Below are 20,075 nucleotides of genomic sequence, written 5' to 3' on the forward strand. Positions count from 1 at the left end.
CCTGTTAAAGTTTAACACCTGTCACATCGGATGTTTGGATGCTAATTAGGAGTACTAAACATAAGCTAATTACAAAACTAATTGCACAGATGGAGTATAATTCGCGAGACGAATCTATTAAGCCTAATTAGTCCATGATTTGACAATGTGGTGCTACAGTAACCATTTGCTAATGATGGATTAATTAGGCTTAATAGATTCGTCTCGCGAATTAGCACAAGGTTCTGCAATTAGTTTTATAATTAGCTCATGTTTAGTCCTCCTAATTAGCATCCAAACATCCGATGTGACACTGTTAAAGTTTAGCACCTCGTATCCAAACAGCCCCATACTCCCAGTCCCAGAAACTAGAGAGGAGAGAGGCTTCTAGGCTCCGAGCTCGACGACGACACAAGCCGAAGCGTCTCGCCTGTGCGGTTGCGAGCGTGCGAGGGGCATTAGAGATGGCGGCGAAGAAGGTGCTCCTGCTCTGCGGCGACTACATGGAGGACTACGAGGTCTCCTCTTTCTCACTGGGCTAGACTATCCTCCTGCTGAATTAGTTGTTGTTTGGATCAAGAATCAGCTCTGGATCGGTGTGTACTGAGACCAAATCGGTTCTTGAATTGATGGGTTAGGTCATGGTCCCGTTCCAAGCGCTGCAAGCGTATGGCGTCTCCGTGGATGGCGTCTGCCCCGGCAAGAAGGCCGGCGACGTCTGCCGCACCGCCGTCCATCAGGGGATCGGCCACCAGGTACCTTGGATTGATCTCCCCATGTTCCTTACTTTTTTGCGTGGACCCGTTCCATTGGGTAGGGTTAGTTATGTCGATCTGGCTTCCTGTGAGATGGATTGAAGGAAATAGGGTTGTTTTCAGTGAAGAGTGGACTGTTCCGTATTTATTAGATTGACTGTGATTCAGTGAAGAGTGGAGGCTTGCACAAACTAGATTGGTGAAGCTGCATCTAATTTGTTGCCTACTCCTTGATATTCAAATTGCAGGAAAAATCATGTTCCTCTAGTCAGATTATGTGAAAATAATTTAACCTTTTGACTTTTGAGAAGAGGCTGCTTCTGAACGTCATTTCTAGGATGAACTAGTTTGAGAATACACAGCTGCTGGAGACCTGAATTTTAAAATGTAGATGGCACATTGTCTCTTAATTTAAAATCTGAACATCTGATGGTCGATGTAAAATGTAAAAGTTTATCGAGCTTGTTTGTGTATTGCTGATTTCCAAATACCATTGTTATGTAAGATTCCACATAGTATTTGGCAACTGCAGTGAAGATTTACCGCATATTTGAGTTTTAGTTGTTGAAAATTGAAATTTATTTACGATCAGATATTTGGAGATTTGTCTAGCAGATGGTTGTCTGGCTGATATCCCTGTCTGCTCCTAAAAGGTGTCGCTTCTGTATAATACAATGGTCCTTGAGGCCCTGTATTGTACTCACTGACACTGCTGCCATGCTTCTCTTGTTTACTTCCTCTCACATCTACACTGATTTGTGTTAGATTATCAGCTGTAATAATGAAATCATAGTGTTACTCCTTTTGTCTGTTTCATGTTACCTTACCTCTTTATTGTTGCTGTGGCAAGCCTGCATTCATTCTATCATTTGTATTTTTCATGCAGACATACTCTGAGACAAGAGGTCATAATTTTGCACTGAATGCTTCATTTGATGAAATTGGTGCTAATGGATATGATGGATTGGTAATCCCTGGAGGCCGTGCACCAGAATACCTTGCAATGGATGACAAGGTGCTTGACTTGGTCAGAAAATTCTCTGATGCTAAGAAACCTATCGCATCAGTTTGCCATGGACAGTTGATTTTGGCAGCAGCAGGAGTAGTTCAGAACCGCACCTGCACAGCATATCCAGCTGTTAAACCAGTTTTGGTTGCTGCTGGTGCTAAGTGGGACGAACCTGATACCATGGCAAAATGTTCTGTTGATGGCAATCTCATCACTGCAGCGACTTATGATTCTCATCCTGAATTCATCAGCCTATTTGTCAAAGCACTTGGAGGCTCTGTTGCAGGCTCAGACAAGAAAATTCTGTTCCTCTGTGGGGTATGTATTGGAAAAAATCCATGTTCTCCAAGTCTTTCCATGCTCATACCGTATACCTTTTTACCATCTTTGTTTTTATATTTCATACTCTGCATAAATGGGATGAAGCCAAACAGAAACAGGCCTTCTCACTTCTCAGACAATCTTTCATATTCTGGATCTTTAAATATCTTTGCTGAACATTTTTGCTTAATTGTATGATTAATAGGACTACATGGAGGATTATGAGGTTATGGTCCCATTCCAATCCCTTCAAGCTCTTGGCTGCCATGTCGATGCTGTTTGCCCTGACAAGGGTGCTGGGGAGAAGTGCCCAACAGCCATTCATGACTTTGAAGGTGATCAAACTTACAGTGAGAAGCCTGGTCATGATTTTACTTTGACAGCATCATTTGAAAGTATGGATGCTTCAAGCTATGATGCACTTGTGATTCCTGGGGGAAGGGCTCCTGAGTATCTGGCTCTGAATGATAAGGTCATTAGCTTGGTCAAGGGCTTCTCAGATAAAGGAAAGCCAATTGCATCGATCTGCCATGGACAGCAGATTTTATCCGCTGCTGGAGTCCTTAAGGTACATCTTAATCTTTATATTATCGTTGTGCTCTATTAACTTGGTTTCCTTCTATATGCCTTGTAGTCTGTAGCTTGAGAGCGGAGAGAGAGCTTTTGATGTTTCTTTTGGTACAAAGGCTTTGCACTTTCTGGCCTGGTAAATTTTGCTTTGAACAACAGAGAACTGTGATTTTGTGTCTTGCAAGTATCTGACTTTTGAAAGCATTTTTGGGCCTGGTTTCCCTCGTGGTCAAGTCTCTTCTTCTATAGGAAATCTTTCAAGTTTCTTTGGGAGGAAAAAAAAGGACATCAGGAAGGGTGATAGTTAAACACCAGAAAAATGATTTGACCCTTTGCGTTGTTCACCAGTTCACCGTCTTATTCTCCCTAGTCCTTAGCTTTAGCTTATGAATGTGCTCTAGTATATTCAAGGAGCATTCTTCAGAAATTTTGATGGGGCATATGAACGGACACGCTTCCTTGCTGGGTGATTGATACGCAGGGAAAGAAATGCACGGCGTACCCGGCCGTGAAGCTGAACGTGGTGCTCGGGGGCGGAACCTGGCTGGAGCCTGACCCGATCGACCGCTGCTTCACCGACGGCAACCTCGTGACGGGCGCAGCTTGGCCTGGGCACCCGGAGTTCGTCGCCCAGCTCATGGCTTTGCTGGGCATCAAGGTCTCCTTCTGAACTGAAGGATGAGAGAGCTCCGAGCGCTCCTGGGCGCAGCTGGGCAAGGTGGTGTAGCTTCGGGCCTCCACACAGAACTAGATGATATACTCGATACTATACCCTGGTACTGTTGTATTGTCGTCGTTTCACTCGTTTGGGCTTGACAATAAAGGCCTTTTCTGTCCTAATATAATGTCTCGGACTAGCTGGGCTTTCGTTGATTCGTCTGCTACTTACTAACCCACCAGCCCGGCCGCCGCCGGTTCTCCCAACAAACCAGCTCCTGCCAGCCGGCCGGCCTCGTGCCGTGGCCGGCCCATCACTCATCCGCGGAGAGCGGCCCATCATTCAAGCCAAGCGTGTTCGTCTCTGCCTCCGCTAGTCTGCTTGCCTGCCACGCGCGGGCAGACCCGGATAGCTGCCTTGAGACAGTTCGCCGGACCGCGTCTGATCTCAGAGGGCTGCTTTGCTTGCTCCAAGACTACACTGCACAGCAACTCAGCAAGCTGGCTGAAACGGCGTGGCGTGCGCGCACTGGCACTGCTACCTTTGCCGGCACTCACTCGCTGCTGCCATGAGCGTGCCGACTGCGAACGCTGCACACCGCCGACAGCCCCGGCGTCACACATATGATCCTAGAGAAAAGGCTCACTGCTGCCTGCGCTTCCAATTCGGATCTCACACGACAGACAGCACAGGAAGCTTCAAACAAAACAAGGAAGCTGACGCAATCGCCCGCCCAAGAGAAAAGACTGCACCTCGGATCGATCCGTCCATGTTTGCCACGTCAAAGATTGGGATTGGAACACCAAGCGGCCAAGCCAAAGTGCGAGGTTTAGGTCGACGGCAGGTAAAGCGCAGCCACATGCAGATCCCAAACTAAAAAGGAGGAAGAGTAGCACGAGGAGTCGAGGAGACAAGACAAAGCAGGGCCGGGGCAGGCGGCGGGGAGCAGGGCACTACGGTACGCTAGTGCCGCGCTGCTTTCCGGTCACGCACGCCATAGTTTGTTTTTTTTTTTGAAAGCTATACGCACGCCATAGTATCAGACGGCAAGCCCATGATGATTGATGAGGCAGCCACTCACTCACTCAGCGGCTGGCGTGCAAGCTACCAGCTCCTAATCCCTTATAGCTTGTTGCATTGCATTAGCAGGGAAAGGAAGTTTAAAGCAAACAAAACGCCACCTACAACCTGCTAATCCCGTTGGGCCACTCGCCTTTAATTTGCCGCCCCCGGGAAACCAAAAGGTCTTATCCGCTCGTCGATCTCGGCGGATGTCGGGGGTGTTCGGAAGGGGGGTTAAACTTTAGCATTCCATTTTTAATCAAACTTTAGCCCCTTGACTCCCAACAGGACCGGCTCTGTAATTCTAAGGGTTCTTGGGCAAGCATAAAGATAAGGACCTATTGAATTAATTTTTAATATTAAAACTAAAGTATAAACTTTGCAGTATGCTCATAAAATATAACAATAGTGTAAAAAAATAAAAATAATAACCATTATGATTACCTTAAATAAAAATAAAATGCTTCAGTGCTTTATAAAAAACTGTCTTCGGGCATTTCTGGATGCAAAATCTTCAAAAATAATATCAAGATTAATATCGTCCAAAACATCCTTCTCAATGTTGCACATAGCCAAGCCATTCAATCTTTCTTATGACATAGTTGATCTTAAATAATTTTTCAATAGTTTCAATTTGGAGAAACTTCTTTCGGCTAATGCTACTGTCACTAGAATAGTTAAGAGAATTCGATATGCAATTGACGAATGATGGAATTGCCAAGATTCTCCCTCAAGGCCGTAAGGCACCGCTCCTTCTATGCAATTGACGAAGGATGGAAATACTACATGAAGAAATAATATTAATTAGATGATTGCTTTTTGACAAAATTGACGAAAAAGAAAACGAAGCTTGAACTTCAAATAAGGGCTCACCTCTGACCCTGATGGCACTCGCGGCTCGCCTCTGTCCTCTTACGCCCTTTGACGCGCCCCTGAATCCCTGACGCGCTCCAGATGCGGCGCTCAGCGCTCACCTCCTGCACCCGCGCGACGATGGCTCTGATCGCCTGATCGGGTCGGCGGCGGCATGGCCACGAAGTCAGGAGCGTATACGTATATGGAGTCAGGGATGGCACAGGCACGAAGCAATTTGGCAGGCCTAGTACAAGCACGGAGCAATTTGGCAGGCCTGATTTGGCACGGACGGGAGGCAGGCCGCAGTTGTTACGCGGGGTATTTAGAAAAGCCGAAAAAAAGTCCACCAACCAAACTATATGTACTAATTACCTATATGGTCTTGGGACCCCAGCTTCGTGGGCCCCGGGCGGTCGCACGGCCTGCCCCTCCCCTAGAGCCGGCCCTGGCTCCCAAACAGGAGGGCTAATGAAGGGTGCTAAAGTGTACCCCCTCCCCAATTTCCTTTAGCCCCTCCAAGGGATGCTAAAGAGAGCCAAAAGAGTTAAAAGTGGTCCCGAGTCCCTCATTTCCTCCCGTTGGTCCTATCGCAAAATTCTGCAGCGCCGCCGTCTTCTCCCCACTCTTGTTTCCCATCCCGCATCGCCTGGATCTCACACCCGCACCCCGCCATTCTGCACCACGCCCCAACCACCACCGCCGTCCTTCCCTTCCCTACCCCGCTGCCGCCAGCGTTCCCCGAAGTGCATCGTCGGGCTACACCTCCACGCGGTGCTCATGGACGGCCACGGCGACGATGGCTTGAAGGACGCCCTCTCGCAGCCGGATCCGTCTTTTCTCACTGGCGGCTTTGACTTCTTCTCGCAGGCATCCTCCTCCCAAGGTCCCCGAGCCAGCATGCAGGCCCTGGACCTCAACTCGCAGGCGGACGAGTTCCCCAACATCAACTCCTACTCCGAGTTCCTCCGGGGAGATGGCGGCGGAGTACCCCGAGGACGTGGCGGTCTTACTCTTGGCCTACGTGTGCCCTGCAATAGCAGCGCTGGCAGCAGAGGAGGCGACGGCACGAGAGGTGCCGGGGGCAGCAGAAGCGCTGACGATAGCAGAGGTGGCGGTGCCAGCAGAGGCGGCGACGCCGGCTCCAGCAGAGGTGTTGGGCGTGCGGCGAGGTCCCAGTATGAGGGTGGTGCCGGCGACGGAGGACGCGGTGGAGGACTTGTCGGTGGGCGTGGAGGTCGTCGAGGTGGAGGCAGTGTGGGTCATGCACATGATCTGGATGAAGAACCTTTCTTCGATCTTGAGGAAGGAAACCCTGACGATGGTGCAAGTGCTGTGGAAGTGATTTTTCCCGACTCTAAGGTACTGAACTGAAGTTATGTTCTTGACATGCAAAGTTGATGTGTATGCAATGTTCATGTGTATGCAATGTTCATGTTAACTCTATATGAATTGTTAATCTGATGCTTAAATTGTACTGTTACTTTTAATGGCTTGTATTACTTTCAGTGTCTTGTATGAGTAGCAAAGGTTTTTAATTGTTTGAATTGTATGAGTAGCATGATTTCTTTGTCTTGTGTGACTTGTATGATTTGTTTATATTCTTGTGTGTATGCACTAGATAAAAGGTGACAAGGCATCTTAGTCAGAACCAAATACGATTTGTTTGTGCGTTGAGCAAATTAGAGCAGGAAATTATCACAAAGGTATAATGTCCGCAAGAGGGTACAAGGCAATTGCAAAAAAATATTACCTAGCAACAGGATTGAAGCATGATAGGAGGCAGTTGAGGAAAAGGATTTGGCAATTGAAAACTTTGTACAGTTTCTGGATGGACTTGCAGAAGAATAGTGAGTTCGGTAGGACTGCAAATGGTACTGTCACTGCCCTAGAACGGTGGTAGGATGAAAACACAAAGGTAAGATGTATTCTGATCATTTACTGTCAATTTGTTGCTGCCTTCTTTTGAGGAGATGTAATCTAAACATTTACTGTCATTGTTGTTGCCTTCTTTTGCAAGGCAAAACAGAATGTAAAAAACTAATGCATGATCCTCCAGACTACCTTGATCAACTAGAGGAGATGTTCCATGATGTTGTAGTAGATGGGTCTACCTCCTACATGCGTGGAGCAGAAGATGAGGAAGAGGAAGAAGGAGATGAAGAACAGGGGTTACCTTTTGATTTTGATGGCAGCCCAATGAGCACTAATAGCAGGAAGAGGGCAAGTAGTACTAGCACTATCCACTACTACAAGTCCTAGAAAGAAGTTCAAGAGCCCATTGATTAAGATTATGGATACTATAGTAAATAAATGGGCTGAATCTGAAGAAAAAAAACCATAAGGTCTTGAGGAAATCTGTGAATAAGAAATGTGAAAAGAAGAACAAGGAGAGAGCAGATATGAAGAGGTGTCAAGATTTGGGTTTAGAATGTGGTGCAGCTCCTGAGAGTGTTGAATACTATGCTTGTGCTACAATTTTTTTAAAAAGAATTGATGAGAGAATTCTTCTGCAACATACCAACTCCTGAAAACTAGGCTAATTTTTTTGCAGAGATGGTGCAAGAACCACAACATGTATTAGTTAGGAGTTTGTGTGGTACTGTAGGATGAATAAAGTGACTATTATGTGCTGCCTTAATGTTGGTGCTACTGTTTGTGTGCTACTGTTAGGAGTTTGATGTTGAACTGAGTTGTTTGCTAAGAACACTATGTTGGTATTTGAATGGAATTATTATTTAAATGGAAGTGGTATATTAGTTATCTTTCTGCATGCTCTAACCTTTCTAACCTTTGCTTTTATTTATGGTTTAGGATGGTAATTCTTCAACTGAGTGTTCAAGTGATTCGGAGGGTAATCATACAACTGATTTCTCAAGTGATGATGATACTGTGGAGATGATAATGCATTCTTGTAAGAGGAGTCGGAAGTTTGTCGGTACGGTGTTTATGTTAGGTATATACTATGAAACTTACATACACAAAGCTCCAAGGAGGGTTGCAATTGTGAAGGGCATCAAATGGGTAAATGAAACATTGTCAAATAGGACCTCTTGCTACAACATGTTTAGGATGAGTTGCCCATTATTTCATCAACTGCATGATTTGTTGGTCGACTCCTATGGTTTGAGGGCAAGTAGAGAAGTGTCAACAATGGAGGCTTTAGGAATGTTCCTGTGGATAATTGGTGCACCTCAGTCACTTAGGCAAGTTGAGGATCGGTTTGTGAGATCATTCGAAACAATAAGCCATACATTTGACAACATTTTGTGTAGTGTTCTTAAGCTAGCAGTACATAATATTAGGCTATTGGACCCTGAATTTACGACAGTGCACCAAAGATTACAAAACCTTCGGTTTGCTCCATACTTCGACAACTGTATAGGAGCTATAGATGGCATACATGTACTAGTTGTGGTGCTAAGTAATAAGGTGGATCAGCATACGGGGAGACATGGATATACCACACAGAATGTGTTGGCTATTTGTGACTTCGACATAAGGTTTACATTTGTTGTTAGTGGATAACCTGGATCGGTACATGACATGAGAGTGTTCAATGATGCCATAAAAAATATGGTGATAAGTTTCCACATCCTCCTCTAGGTACACTAGTTTCTATAGGATATTCTCTACATTTGTACAAATATGGTGTCAATTTCATCTACCTCACAAAATTGTCTTCATTTGTAGGCAAGTTTTACCTAGTTGACTCGGACTATACTAACCGTCCTAATTACCTTAACCTTGCACCATACAAGGGTGCGAAGTACCATCTACCGGAGTTTTGAAGTGACCCAATGTCAAAAGGTATGAAAGAGACCTTTAATTACTTACATTCATCCGTTAGAAATGTTATCGAGAGGTCCTTTGGAGTTTTGAAGATGAAGTAGAGGATTTTATTGGGTATACCAAGTTTCCCAATGCACAAGCAAAGTAAAATAATTGTAGCATGCATGGCAATTCACAATTTCATTCAAGAGAATGGTATTGCCGATAGAGCATTTGATTTGTGCGATCGTGATGAAAATTTGGCCGAACCATCAAACAATGAAGGACATGCGACGAATACCCAAGCAGGAGATGAAGACCATAACATGAATGCATTCCGTGATGAAATAGCTCATGCTTTGTACAGTAGATCGTAGTTAATGATTTGTGTGTAGTAAGGACAATGTATTTTTTCTTCAATTTCGTGGTTATTGGATAATGAAATAAACTTTGAATCGTTTTTCTAATCTGTTTGCAAACCGCCGACGAGCATGAGAGAAAAAAGATAGATGCGGCTGAGGGGCAGCGCAAGGGAAAAAACGACCGCCACCAGCGCCAGAAAAGAAACACGGGAGGGCAGCGTGCGCTTCTTTTGTGTGGGAGGGGAAGAGCGGGAGTGCGCAGGAATCAGGGAAAGGAGGGTACTGTGGTCATTTTGCACACAAGTGCTAAAGTTTAGCCCCCCACCCAAACATCCCAAGGTGCTAAAATTTAGCCCTCCATTTGAGGGGCTAAACTTTAGTCCTCCATTTGAGGGGGCTAAACTTTAGCCCTGGGCAAAACTTTAGCCCATGCTTCCCAAACAAGACCGAAGCCATTGCCTCTACACCTTAGGGTGCGATTGGTTGCCTGCTTCCGCTTGGGCCAGGCTCGCCAGATGCAGGATCTTTTTGATTGATTGCTTACATCGATGCTCAGGTCTAGCTCTTCGGATGTAAAATGCATCACCCAGCCTGCTCCGGAGAAACGAGGATGGTGGCCGTTTCTCCAGGCCAGACTCGTTGGATGCAGGCAATTAATTAGTTAATGACTTTATTAGTTTATGATTAGTATATTTTAAATGATATTTACCTATTATAAATAATATTAAGAAGTAATAAGATAGATCATAGACTATAAGAGAATAGTTACACATATTAAATATCATAGTGATAGTTGTTTGTCTATTTTTATCTCACGCAACATGTTTCCATGCAACCAACCAAACATTATCTCATCTCAACCAGGTCGAGGACATACAAGCAAGCAAACATCGCAGTGTTGCATACGCTCAGCCGAGCCTGATTTCAAGATACGCAAACCAATCACGGCATGCTCATGTAATCATGTGCCCCTCTGCTAACATCCACCGATAGAATTGTACAAGGGAACTGCCGGAAGAAGAATCGATTCCGTCCAGTCCAGATGCAGATGGCCTCCACACTCATGCTGCATATCTCCATTCCTGCTAGGTGACTGTACGTAACGATGGCCTATTTCTAGCTAGTATATGGAATGGAATAACCGAATAACCTACTAGTTGGCATGCTAGCGCGATCAGTGCCACTGCCAGCGGGTGACTGCGAGTACCACGACGGAGATGCAGATGCACGCATGGTGCAGAGTCTACACGGATCGTATCTCTCCCATATATCCCATCTCAATCAGAGCGGTTCACGGGCTCTCGGGCTTATTATTAAGCCACCAAGAAACGTCTAATCATGCACTCACTATTGCCCAAGGACCACAAAATTCTACTAAAACTTATAGACGGTGCCAATATCCAACACGCAAATCGGTGCTATCTGTAAGTACCTAGCTCTCTGCAAAAACCTTTTACGCGTTAGCTATCTATAAGATGGGCGGATCAAGCATAATACTCCCTCCGTTTGAAATTGTAGGTCCGTTGAAATTGTAGGTCGTTTTAACTTTTCTAAATTCATAAATATTATTATATATCTAGATATACATAATATGTAGGTGCATAAAAAAATAACGAAGGGAGTAGAAGGTTAGAGTTGTTCTTCCTTCTTTTTTTCCCCTTCCTCTCCCTTTACTTGATTACTTCATCTTTCTCTCCTCCTCCTTCCTTCCTTCTCCCAAAAATTGGAGGAAGGCTAGGGGGTAAAACACTTTGATATTTGATAGGCGTTTATATGCCACTACACACCTTAAAATCATGATATTGTCAAACCGTAGTTTTTTGGGAGTTCTATAAACTCCACTATGGATTGTTTTTTTAAAAAAACATGATTTTGCATTTAGCTTATAAAAAACTCCAGTTTTCTTTAATACCATAGTTTTAAAAAACTTGTGCAAGCAGACAAAACATCGCCAAGCGTGAAGATACGCTCACGTCCATAGATGGCCAAGAAAGGGCGTTGCTCCACGATAGACTAGGCTCGGCACCTAACCTATGAGTAGGATGGAATTCGGTCAGTAAAGAGAGCTTTTAAAAATCTGCATCTTCCTTCCTTCACAACCTCTTCCAACGATGCTTATGCAGTTATGCATATACTAATCTCAACTAAGTACGTTGCTGACTCGTTACTCCAGGAGATATTTTGCTCCAGTAGTTGGTTGCGTTTTGTCCACAATTTAAAATGACAATTACGAATTTTACAGAAATTCACCTGATGAACACTAATATGAAACCAAAATCAGCAATGTAGCTAGACAAGTGGCCTAATGTTGTTTCTTTTGTTTTTAAGATTCGGAATTATGTCTGGCATATATTAATAAGAACTAAGAAGAGTGGCCTAATAACATTGTGGTAAAGCATGAAAAGCTGAAACAGATCCGGATATCATGATCGTCATCCTCAGCATGTAAAGGCAATGGAAAGAAATCCTCTCACCCACAAAAAAGCAAGGGAAAGAAACCCTCACAATGGAAAGGGAAACAATGCAAAATGGAAAGAGAAAAGGTGCCCTTTAATGTTATTGTATCGTTGCCATCAGCCTCAGCTGACAATTCAGAACAGTGAGTCAGGTACTCACCATCAACTGGGCCTGATGAAAATTCACATATCCGGTTCCGACCCTTTTTCAGTTTTTCCTTTTGAGAAAAGTGAATCGGTGACATTTACCGGACCTTTGCATTCATTCACAAAAGCCAAGGCCTGGACGGGACGGCCACTGGCAGACTTTCGCAAAGCCGAAAAGGATTCTGCCAATACGCTGAATCTAATTAACCGGCTGAACAAAATCTGCACCGCGATTCTAAAAGTTCACTTCTCTGAATTCTCAAGTACCCTATTCCTGAATTCCTTCCTGATCAGGGGGATTCAGGGCATCAGGCAACATGCGTAATTTGGGAACATGATCAGGCATACGGTATCCTGAACTCGGTAGCACGGTTTGCTCTAAAAGAATGTTCAATCTGAATTCTGAACCATAAGTTTTCCCTGTAAAACATCAGTTCTTGAACGAAGCACAGGCACGGCATCTCGTGTCGATAGCATCAAAACCTTCTGTGAACTCAAGCACTGAACGTGCGAGTGCGACAGCTAAACTAGGCGGCTATCGGAAGTCAGTGTGATATTTCTGGTGACAAACAAGGCGGGAGGGAATCCAGGGCGGCGGCGAGTGGGGGCCTCTGCCTTCCCTTATCATTGTGCCTGCATGCGTCGCCTTTGGTTTGGTCCAACATGGCCTAACATCTGTCTGGATCTTAATCCCATCACGGCATTGCAAATTGCTCAATCACCATTTGGAAAATGAGAAGTTGCCAAATGCCAAGTTTTAAGCTTTGCAAGTTTCAGGCTTCTTCAGATTTCAGAAAACAAGGCTGCACAACGCCTGGAGGTTGCAGTCTCTTGTTTAGCATCGTTCGCTGTCACTAAATAGATGTTTGTTTCTTTAGTCGTTCCTAAAATTCCTATCACATCGAATGTTTATATACTAATTAGGATCATTAAATATAGACTAGTTACAAAATCAATTGCACAAATGGAGACTAATTTGTGAGACAAATCTATTAAACCTAATTAGTCCATGATTTGACAATGTGATGCTACAGTAAATATGTGCTAATGATGAATTAATTGAGCTTAATAGATTCGACTCGTGAATTAGCCTCCATCTGTGTAATTAGTTTTATAATTAGCTCATGTTTAGTCCTTATAATTAGTCTCCGAATATTCAATGTGCCATGAATTTTAATCCGGACTAAAAATATCCAAACGGGTAGCTAGCATGATCCGTGACCGTAGCAAGGCCACCCTATGACGCGGTACCCAAAAGATCATCCTGCGGGCCAAACAGATCCAATAATTCCATGCCTTTTGGGACCTAGGGCTTTTGCACTTTTCTTCACGGATGCAGTCCCCCACCAACATATCGAGGCATCCACATCCATCTATCAATCAAGGGGCAGGATGATCACAAAATTCAGCGATCTTTTTCTTTTTCGAGGAACTTTTTGCTCGCTGTTGAGCTTTATCAATCGTCGCTGATTGTATGGGCAATGGAGCTTCATTACGTTAGCATTGTAGTTTTCAGACCACTGGACCCCCGCAATATTTTTTTTTTGGGGGGGGGGGGGGGGATGACTGAACCTAAAGCTCTCGTGAGTTAAACCGTGTCATGTTTGTAATATCTGGTCGCAGGTGTTTATAGATCTGATCGTGAACCACCCGACGTGGCAAGCCAAATTCGGTCCGCGCGATCAGTGCACCAAGCGGGCTCGGGTTGTGATTTTCAGACTGCTGGACCCCCTCAATATTTGTGAAACCCCCAACTCAACCTAACGGCCGTAATGGGCCCAGCCTTGGGCTCCAGCCAACAAATTTTCCATCAGTTTTTTTTTTCAAAACCCCGACCTCCTGATCCTTGATTAGGTCTCCATCTAAATCAAGGTAGTGCTATATATAACCAGCTACCTCCTAGCCCAGACAAACCAGATAAACAGAAAGCATGTATGGTCATGAAAGTTGTGAAGAAACGTGCCAGATGAAGGCGCCACGCCCATTGTAGAATCCAGTAATCAGCAACCAACCATCTAGCATGTACTACCTTGATGGAAGCTAGAAGAGGTAACATGCCGCCGCTGAATGTATATACGATGGGGTGGGTGCACATCATGGCAAAGGGTGTGGTAGGGCCACTCTTTTCTGGCACGGAATACACCTCCAGCTCATGCACTTTGCCAAGAACAGCACGTCGGAATATACCCTACTACGGCCTGAGACCGTCTCCGGCCGCTCCGGGTCTTTTGGCAAGTTGGAGGGCCATCCGCACTTTGTTTGAGGATTTAACGTGGCAAGCCGGGACAGATCAGCATTATTGGTGTGGTGTTGATGCTAATCGAGGCACAGCCACATGGGTTGGGCTAGACACGTTGCTCTGTTGTCACGACCCGTTCACGTGCAGAAACAAGTGCAGATCGCTGATGTGCATGTCCGTGTGTCGGTAATGGCGGAGTTGGAGTGATCTTTGTCCCTTTTGGTGCAGAGTCTATCCGATTCAGACTGAACGAAGAAGCAAAATCGGGGATAGGGATCATCCCTTCGCCGTGCAGAGTCTATCAGCTGTTTCAGACCAAAAACAAAAAGCAACCCCAGCCGGCCCAGCGTCATGCGATGATCCCGAAGCTAAGCACGGGGCTTTCCCACCTGCAGAAACGCTAGCGGGGACGTCACTGTACGTTCTGAAGCAGAGGCAAGGGGCGCTGCCGCAAATCTGCCATGAACGCGTCGAGAGCTGGCCCTAATGACAGGATAACACGGAAACGAACACGAGCTAGCAAGCTACGCCACGGCCGAGAGCCTATAAAGCCCGAATCGGCTCAGGCGCCGGCCAACGGAGGAAAACGGAAGCTTAGCGGCCGGAGTCTCTTTGATCAGGCAGCTGTTGTTGGACGGAAGCTGTTGCGGGACTCGTCAGGTCGATCCTAGGTGCCGTGGCAGCGGATGGACACTCTCACCAAATTCTCACCAGCTGGTAATATACTATAATTCACTCTCGCATTGCAAAGATTCTGCTTCCATTGTTCGCAAAGACCAATGCAAAGAACGAAGGCCAAGACAAGATCGTTGCTTTCGTACACACAGGCACACAGCTCACCAGATTCGAATGGGCCCAAATTCAATTTCACTTTCCAAATTTCGCGCGGCCACGAATTGTGCATGTCGCGCCATGGACCCACCCGGAAAAGTTCTCAGGAAACCTCGCCGTGGTCGCGGTGGATGGATCAATGGATCGGCCGGTAGCGCAAGCGCACGCAGCCTCAGCCCGAGCTGGCCCTGGCCGCCCGCTCCGGCAAATGGCAAAGCCCGGGACCGAGTCTATAAAAGCCACGCCTCCGCCGCGGCACCCCCGCACCGCACCGGGCGAGAGCCGTAACAACCACCCGCTACCAGTGTCCTGTCCCGCCCGCCTGTCCGTGTGTCCCTCCCGTCTTCTCTCTCCACCGCTCGGCTCGCGCGCGCAAGCGGCGGGGCGGCGTGGCTACGGAGGCGGGAAGCGCCGGTTTGGGGACGTCGGCGGCGGCGGCGGGCCTCGCCGGCGGCGAGCTGGTTTGGGTATGAGAGGGGTTATCCATGCGGCGCCGACCACCAGCGTCCCCTGCGGATTCATGGACGGCCTCCTCATCTTCGTCTTCTACCTCTCGCTTCCTATACGTGGCGGCCGCAACCACTCGTTAACCGCCTCTAATTGTTAGCCGCCGCCGGCCCCGATCGGTCGGTCGGCCCACGTCGATCTCCCTCGCCGCACGCGCTCTCGTCACTCACGGTCCACGACGCCGTCGGGCGCAGCTCGGATCGGGTCCGCAGAGGATGGACCAGCCACCGAATGGCTTCGCCGCTGGAGGTGCGTGTGTTTTTCTCTCTCTCCCTTTTCGTTCTGATGAATGCTTCTACTTATGTCCAGTTGTGCGATTTGATTTCATATGTGCTGACGCATTGGGAGAAATGAGTTTGACGTCCCGCGACGATTGACATCTAGTGCGCAATTTAAAATTGTTTCCAGTGGCATTGCGGAGAAGAAATACCAGTACAAGTAACCTGATTGAGTTACGCCAAACGTCCCTGTCATGGACTGCCGTCCTAATCCTTATTGACTGTATGATAGCTTAGTGGCCCCTCCAGTGCTAAAAGGGTAAAATGATGATTATGGGAGGAAAACTTTGATTTGGTTTCTTTTAATATTGGTGGGGGCCTCTTTCATGCCCAGGAACACGATAATTGGGCAAAAGGCTTTCTAATTTGATTGATCAACCGTCCTAAAAAAATATTGATTGATCACCCGATAAATTCATTCTGGTGGCCTCACCTGAATAATTATAGGGTATATACCTAAAAGTTATGTTGATCTCAAGGATCTAGAATGAAGAATATTTTTTTTTTCGAAAGACAGAATGAAGAATATTACAAGGAACCTCTAGGAGGAAAAACAGAGATACTCTTATGAGCAGGTGATGACGAGGAAATTGGCAAGTGAAAGGGATGTAGCCATGTAGGAGTAGGTTCCAAACTAGAGGTCACTAAGCTGTAAAAGAAGATAAACATGCCTCTTTGCTCCTTGAAGAGATATTGAGGAGAAGCATCCCATGCCAGCTGGCTTCCTTGTTCTTGTTTGCATTTTTGTAAAATATCTTCTCTTTTGTTTTCTGAATGGAACAGAATATCATCTCCATCGGTACATCCAAATTGGTACACATCAAATATTTCTTCAGGCCATTCATTTTTATCTGAGTCCAACATCACTCTTTTTGTCTCTAATCAACCAGAAAGAATACCTGACATATATTCCTAAGGTTATCCTCACCACAGAAGACAAGACAGTCCCCTTCAGCCAGCCACTGCATGCTAAGACAGCCAAACTAGGCAATCCCCTTCAGCTAGACACTGGTTGTTAAGATAACAAACTTTTCTAGCTCATAAATTAACTATTAATTGACAGATGAAAACATTACAGATAATTGTCCTGAATGGAGCGTTTGCTATATACTTATTCAGGTAGATGGGTGAGAAACATGTGATACTAGTTACAGTTTTAATGCTTTATTGGCTTTAATATGTGAAGTTTCTATAAACTTGATGGCTCTCATTCACTGGATACCTTTCATTTTTGCCATCAGGTTTTTTCAAGCACATCGATGGGCAAAACTCTTCTCCCCCTTCTGTAATTGTAATAGGGGGCGGGATTTCAGGCATTGCAGCCGCTCGTGCTTTGTCAAATGCTTCATTTAAGGTAAATTTCTAGATTACAGACCAGAAGAAGGTCAAAATGTTTGATACTTACATAAAGTTAGATAATAACAGGTCACGCTCTTAGAGTCGAGGGACCGACTTGGTGGCCGTGTGCACACTGACTATTCTTTTGGATGTCCAATTGACATGGGTGCATCTTGGTTAGTTGCATCTCAGAGCTAATATGTAGTTGCTTTTATCGACCTTATTTTGAGTTTGATGCAGTGTGACATTATGCTTATATCTTGTGATTTAGGTTGCATGGTGTATGCAATGAGAATTCTTTGGCGCCATTGATTAGGATGCTTGGGCTTAGATTATATCGCACAAGTGGTGATAACTCTGTATTGTATGACCATGATTTAGAGAGGTATACATAATCCATAATGAACATTGTGTCTAGTCTCTCATAAGTTGGTGGGCAAACTTCTCTTACATTTCTGGGGTTTTTTTTTTCAGCTATGCCCTATTTGATAAAAATGGTCAGCAAGTTCCCCAGGAGATAGTTATGAAAGTTGGGGAAATATTTGAGAAAATTCTTAAGGAGGTACTGCAATCACTGGCACTTATATATTATCTGTCCAATGCTTTTGTGGAACTACGAGTCTATGATAAGCTCACTTCTTGTTAATATCTCAGACGGTCAAAGTAAGAGATGAACATGCAAACGACATGGCTCTCATTCAAGCCATGGCAATTGTGCTTGACAGGAATCCACATCTGAAGTAAGTGGGATTTATGATTCACCTAAATATGTTACGGTGATGAGTTCAGGTCTTTGATGTTGTGCACTTACACTTGCAGGCTGGAGGGCCTGGAATATGAAGTGCTGCAGTGGTGTATATGTAGACTGGAGGCATGGTTTGCCACAGACACGGACAATATATCTCTGAAAAACTGGGATCAGGTATGCCGTGTCAGAATATGCTTTATTCTTTCATCATATATTCCAGATCAGCACAAGAACACAGTTGCATGACAACCGTGCTGAGTGATTTTTTTTGGTTTTTTTTGGGCAAACTTGCAGGAACATGTGCTTACTGGTGGACATGGTCTCATGGTGAATGGCTATGATCCTGTCATCAAAGCTCTCGCTCGAGATCTTGATGTTCACCTCAACCACAGGTGTGCAGAAGAACCATGTGATACTCTGATTGTCAGATCGAACCCCAATTAATTAGCTTATAATATCTATTTTATGTGTTGCCCAGGGTCACAAAGATCATTCAGCGTTATAATAAGGTTATTGTTTGTGTGGAAGATGGCGCAAGTTTTGTTGCAGATGCTGCCATAATAACTGTCCCTCTCGGTGTACTTAAGGCAAATATCATCAAGTTTGAACCTGAGCTACCAAGAGAGAAACTTTCAGCAATCGCTGATCTTGGCGTTGGCATTGAGAACAAGATAGCTCTCAAGTTCAACACTGTATTTTGGCCTAATGTAGAAGTACTAGGCAGGGTTGCCCCAACGTCAAATGCATGTGGTTACTTTCTCAACCTTCACAAAGCCACAGGAAATCCAGTCCTGGTATGCATGGTAGCTGGAAGTTTTGCATACGAAATCGAGAAGCTATCAGATGAAGAATCTGTGAACTTTGTTATGTCCCAGCTCAGGAAAATGCTACCACAGGCAACTGAACCGGTAAAGCAGCAGCGAAGACACTGAAACTTGTTAACTTTGTCTCTGCAATCTGCACAATGTTTGCAAATCCTAACACATGTGCCTCTCTTTCCCAGGTTCAGTATCTGGTTTCACGGTGGGGCAGTGACCCAAACTCACTCGGTTCCTACTCGTGCGATCTAGTAGGGAAACCAGCTGACTTGTATGAAAGATTCTGCGCTCCCGTGGGCAACCTGTTTTTCGCTGGGGAGGCCGCCTGCATCGATCACTCTGGGTCAGTGCATGGAGCTTATTCTTCAGGCATTGCCGCCGCAGAGGACTGCCGAAGGCGTCTCTCGACGCAGCTAGGCATCTCTGACCTGTTCCAGGTCGGGAAGATTGTTGTGAGGGAGGAGATGAATGAAGTCATGGTTCCCTTCCAGATATCCAGGCTGTGAGGAAAGGAAGTTGTCTATTTGAACACCGTGTTATCCTGAAGCAGCAGAGAAGGTTAACACTTAACAATGTTAGCTGCTTCGCAGTATGTATTGCGCCTTCAAAACTGTTGTACTATCGCAGTTTGATGTTTGATGTAACTTCAATAATATAGACCTTGTTGGAATTTATGGATGTTACCGTACTCTTCTGTTTGATTCAGTTGCCAATGCTTGATTCGGGAAGCTGGTGGTCAGCTGTTCAACCATCTCGTTCTGAATTTTATTGATGAATTGGCGATTGTGTGGTGATGGGTTTATGTGTTCATCTGGGGGATAGGGGCTGAATGTGTTGGATCATTCTACAGCTGGAATTTTAAAAAATAACGGATAGAGAAGCTTATGATTCTCTGCCGACAAATTTGGCGTGCAAGTTGCAAAGGATGTCACATCAACAAGGGGGTCTGCGTGCTCCACAACCTAGGCAAATACTGCTGCAGCTAGCTGCTGACCAGCTGGCACGACCATTTGATGCTCGATGAGTCGATGGTGGAGCCCTTTTCCTGTCGGAGTTGAACATCCGCGTCAAAAACCCAATATATGTTGCAGATTTGCAACGCTGCGCACCCGCGAACAATTCCAGGATCGAGTGGCCGAAACCAACGCATCCAATTCGCTGTTACATCTTACGCTGCAACATGCAGTCAATTGCTATTCTATTCTGTATCGCCATCTCGCAGATTAACCACACGACACTCTTTTGAGTTCTCGAGCAAAGGCTGCGATAGAGGTAAGATAATCGCAAAAAAAAAAAAAGAAGAGAGAAACAGAGAGGTAAAAGAAAAACACGAAAGGCGTGGGCGAAAACGAAATACCCGTCGCCTTGTCGACC

The 20,075-nt window shown here is 45.4% G+C and overlaps 2 protein-coding genes across 2 annotated transcripts; both read left to right on the top strand.

Annotated features, from left to right (window-relative positions):
• The first annotated feature begins 336 nt into the window (after positions 1-336).
• LOC101752662 (protein DJ-1 homolog D) lies at positions 337-3,507 on the top strand. The gene is made up of 5 exons (XM_004960064.4): positions 337-497; positions 618-734; positions 1,621-2,061; positions 2,270-2,632; positions 3,116-3,507. Exons 1-5 carry the CDS (start codon positions 444-446, stop codon positions 3,302-3,304), a joined length of 1,164 nt encoding a protein of 387 aa, XP_004960121.1. The 5' UTR covers positions 337-443; the 3' UTR covers positions 3,305-3,507.
• Positions 3,508-15,272: 11,765 nt separating this feature from the next.
• LOC101753473 (probable polyamine oxidase 4) lies at positions 15,273-19,402 on the top strand. Its single transcript, XM_004960066.4, has 10 exons — positions 15,273-15,768; positions 17,039-17,151; positions 17,223-17,311; positions 17,407-17,520; positions 17,610-17,697; positions 17,790-17,875; positions 17,955-18,057; positions 18,178-18,275; positions 18,362-18,791; positions 18,887-19,402. The coding sequence occupies exons 1-10, from the start codon at positions 15,735-15,737 to the stop codon at positions 19,205-19,207; spliced, it is 1,476 nt and encodes a 491-aa protein (XP_004960123.1). The 5' UTR covers positions 15,273-15,734; the 3' UTR covers positions 19,208-19,402.
• Positions 19,403-20,075: the final 673 nt, after the last annotated feature.

Source organism: Setaria italica, chromosome III (genome assembly GCF_000263155.2).
Source record: "Setaria italica strain Yugu1 chromosome III, Setaria_italica_v2.0, whole genome shotgun sequence".
Taxonomy (NCBI): Eukaryota; Viridiplantae; Streptophyta; class Magnoliopsida; order Poales; family Poaceae; genus Setaria; species Setaria italica.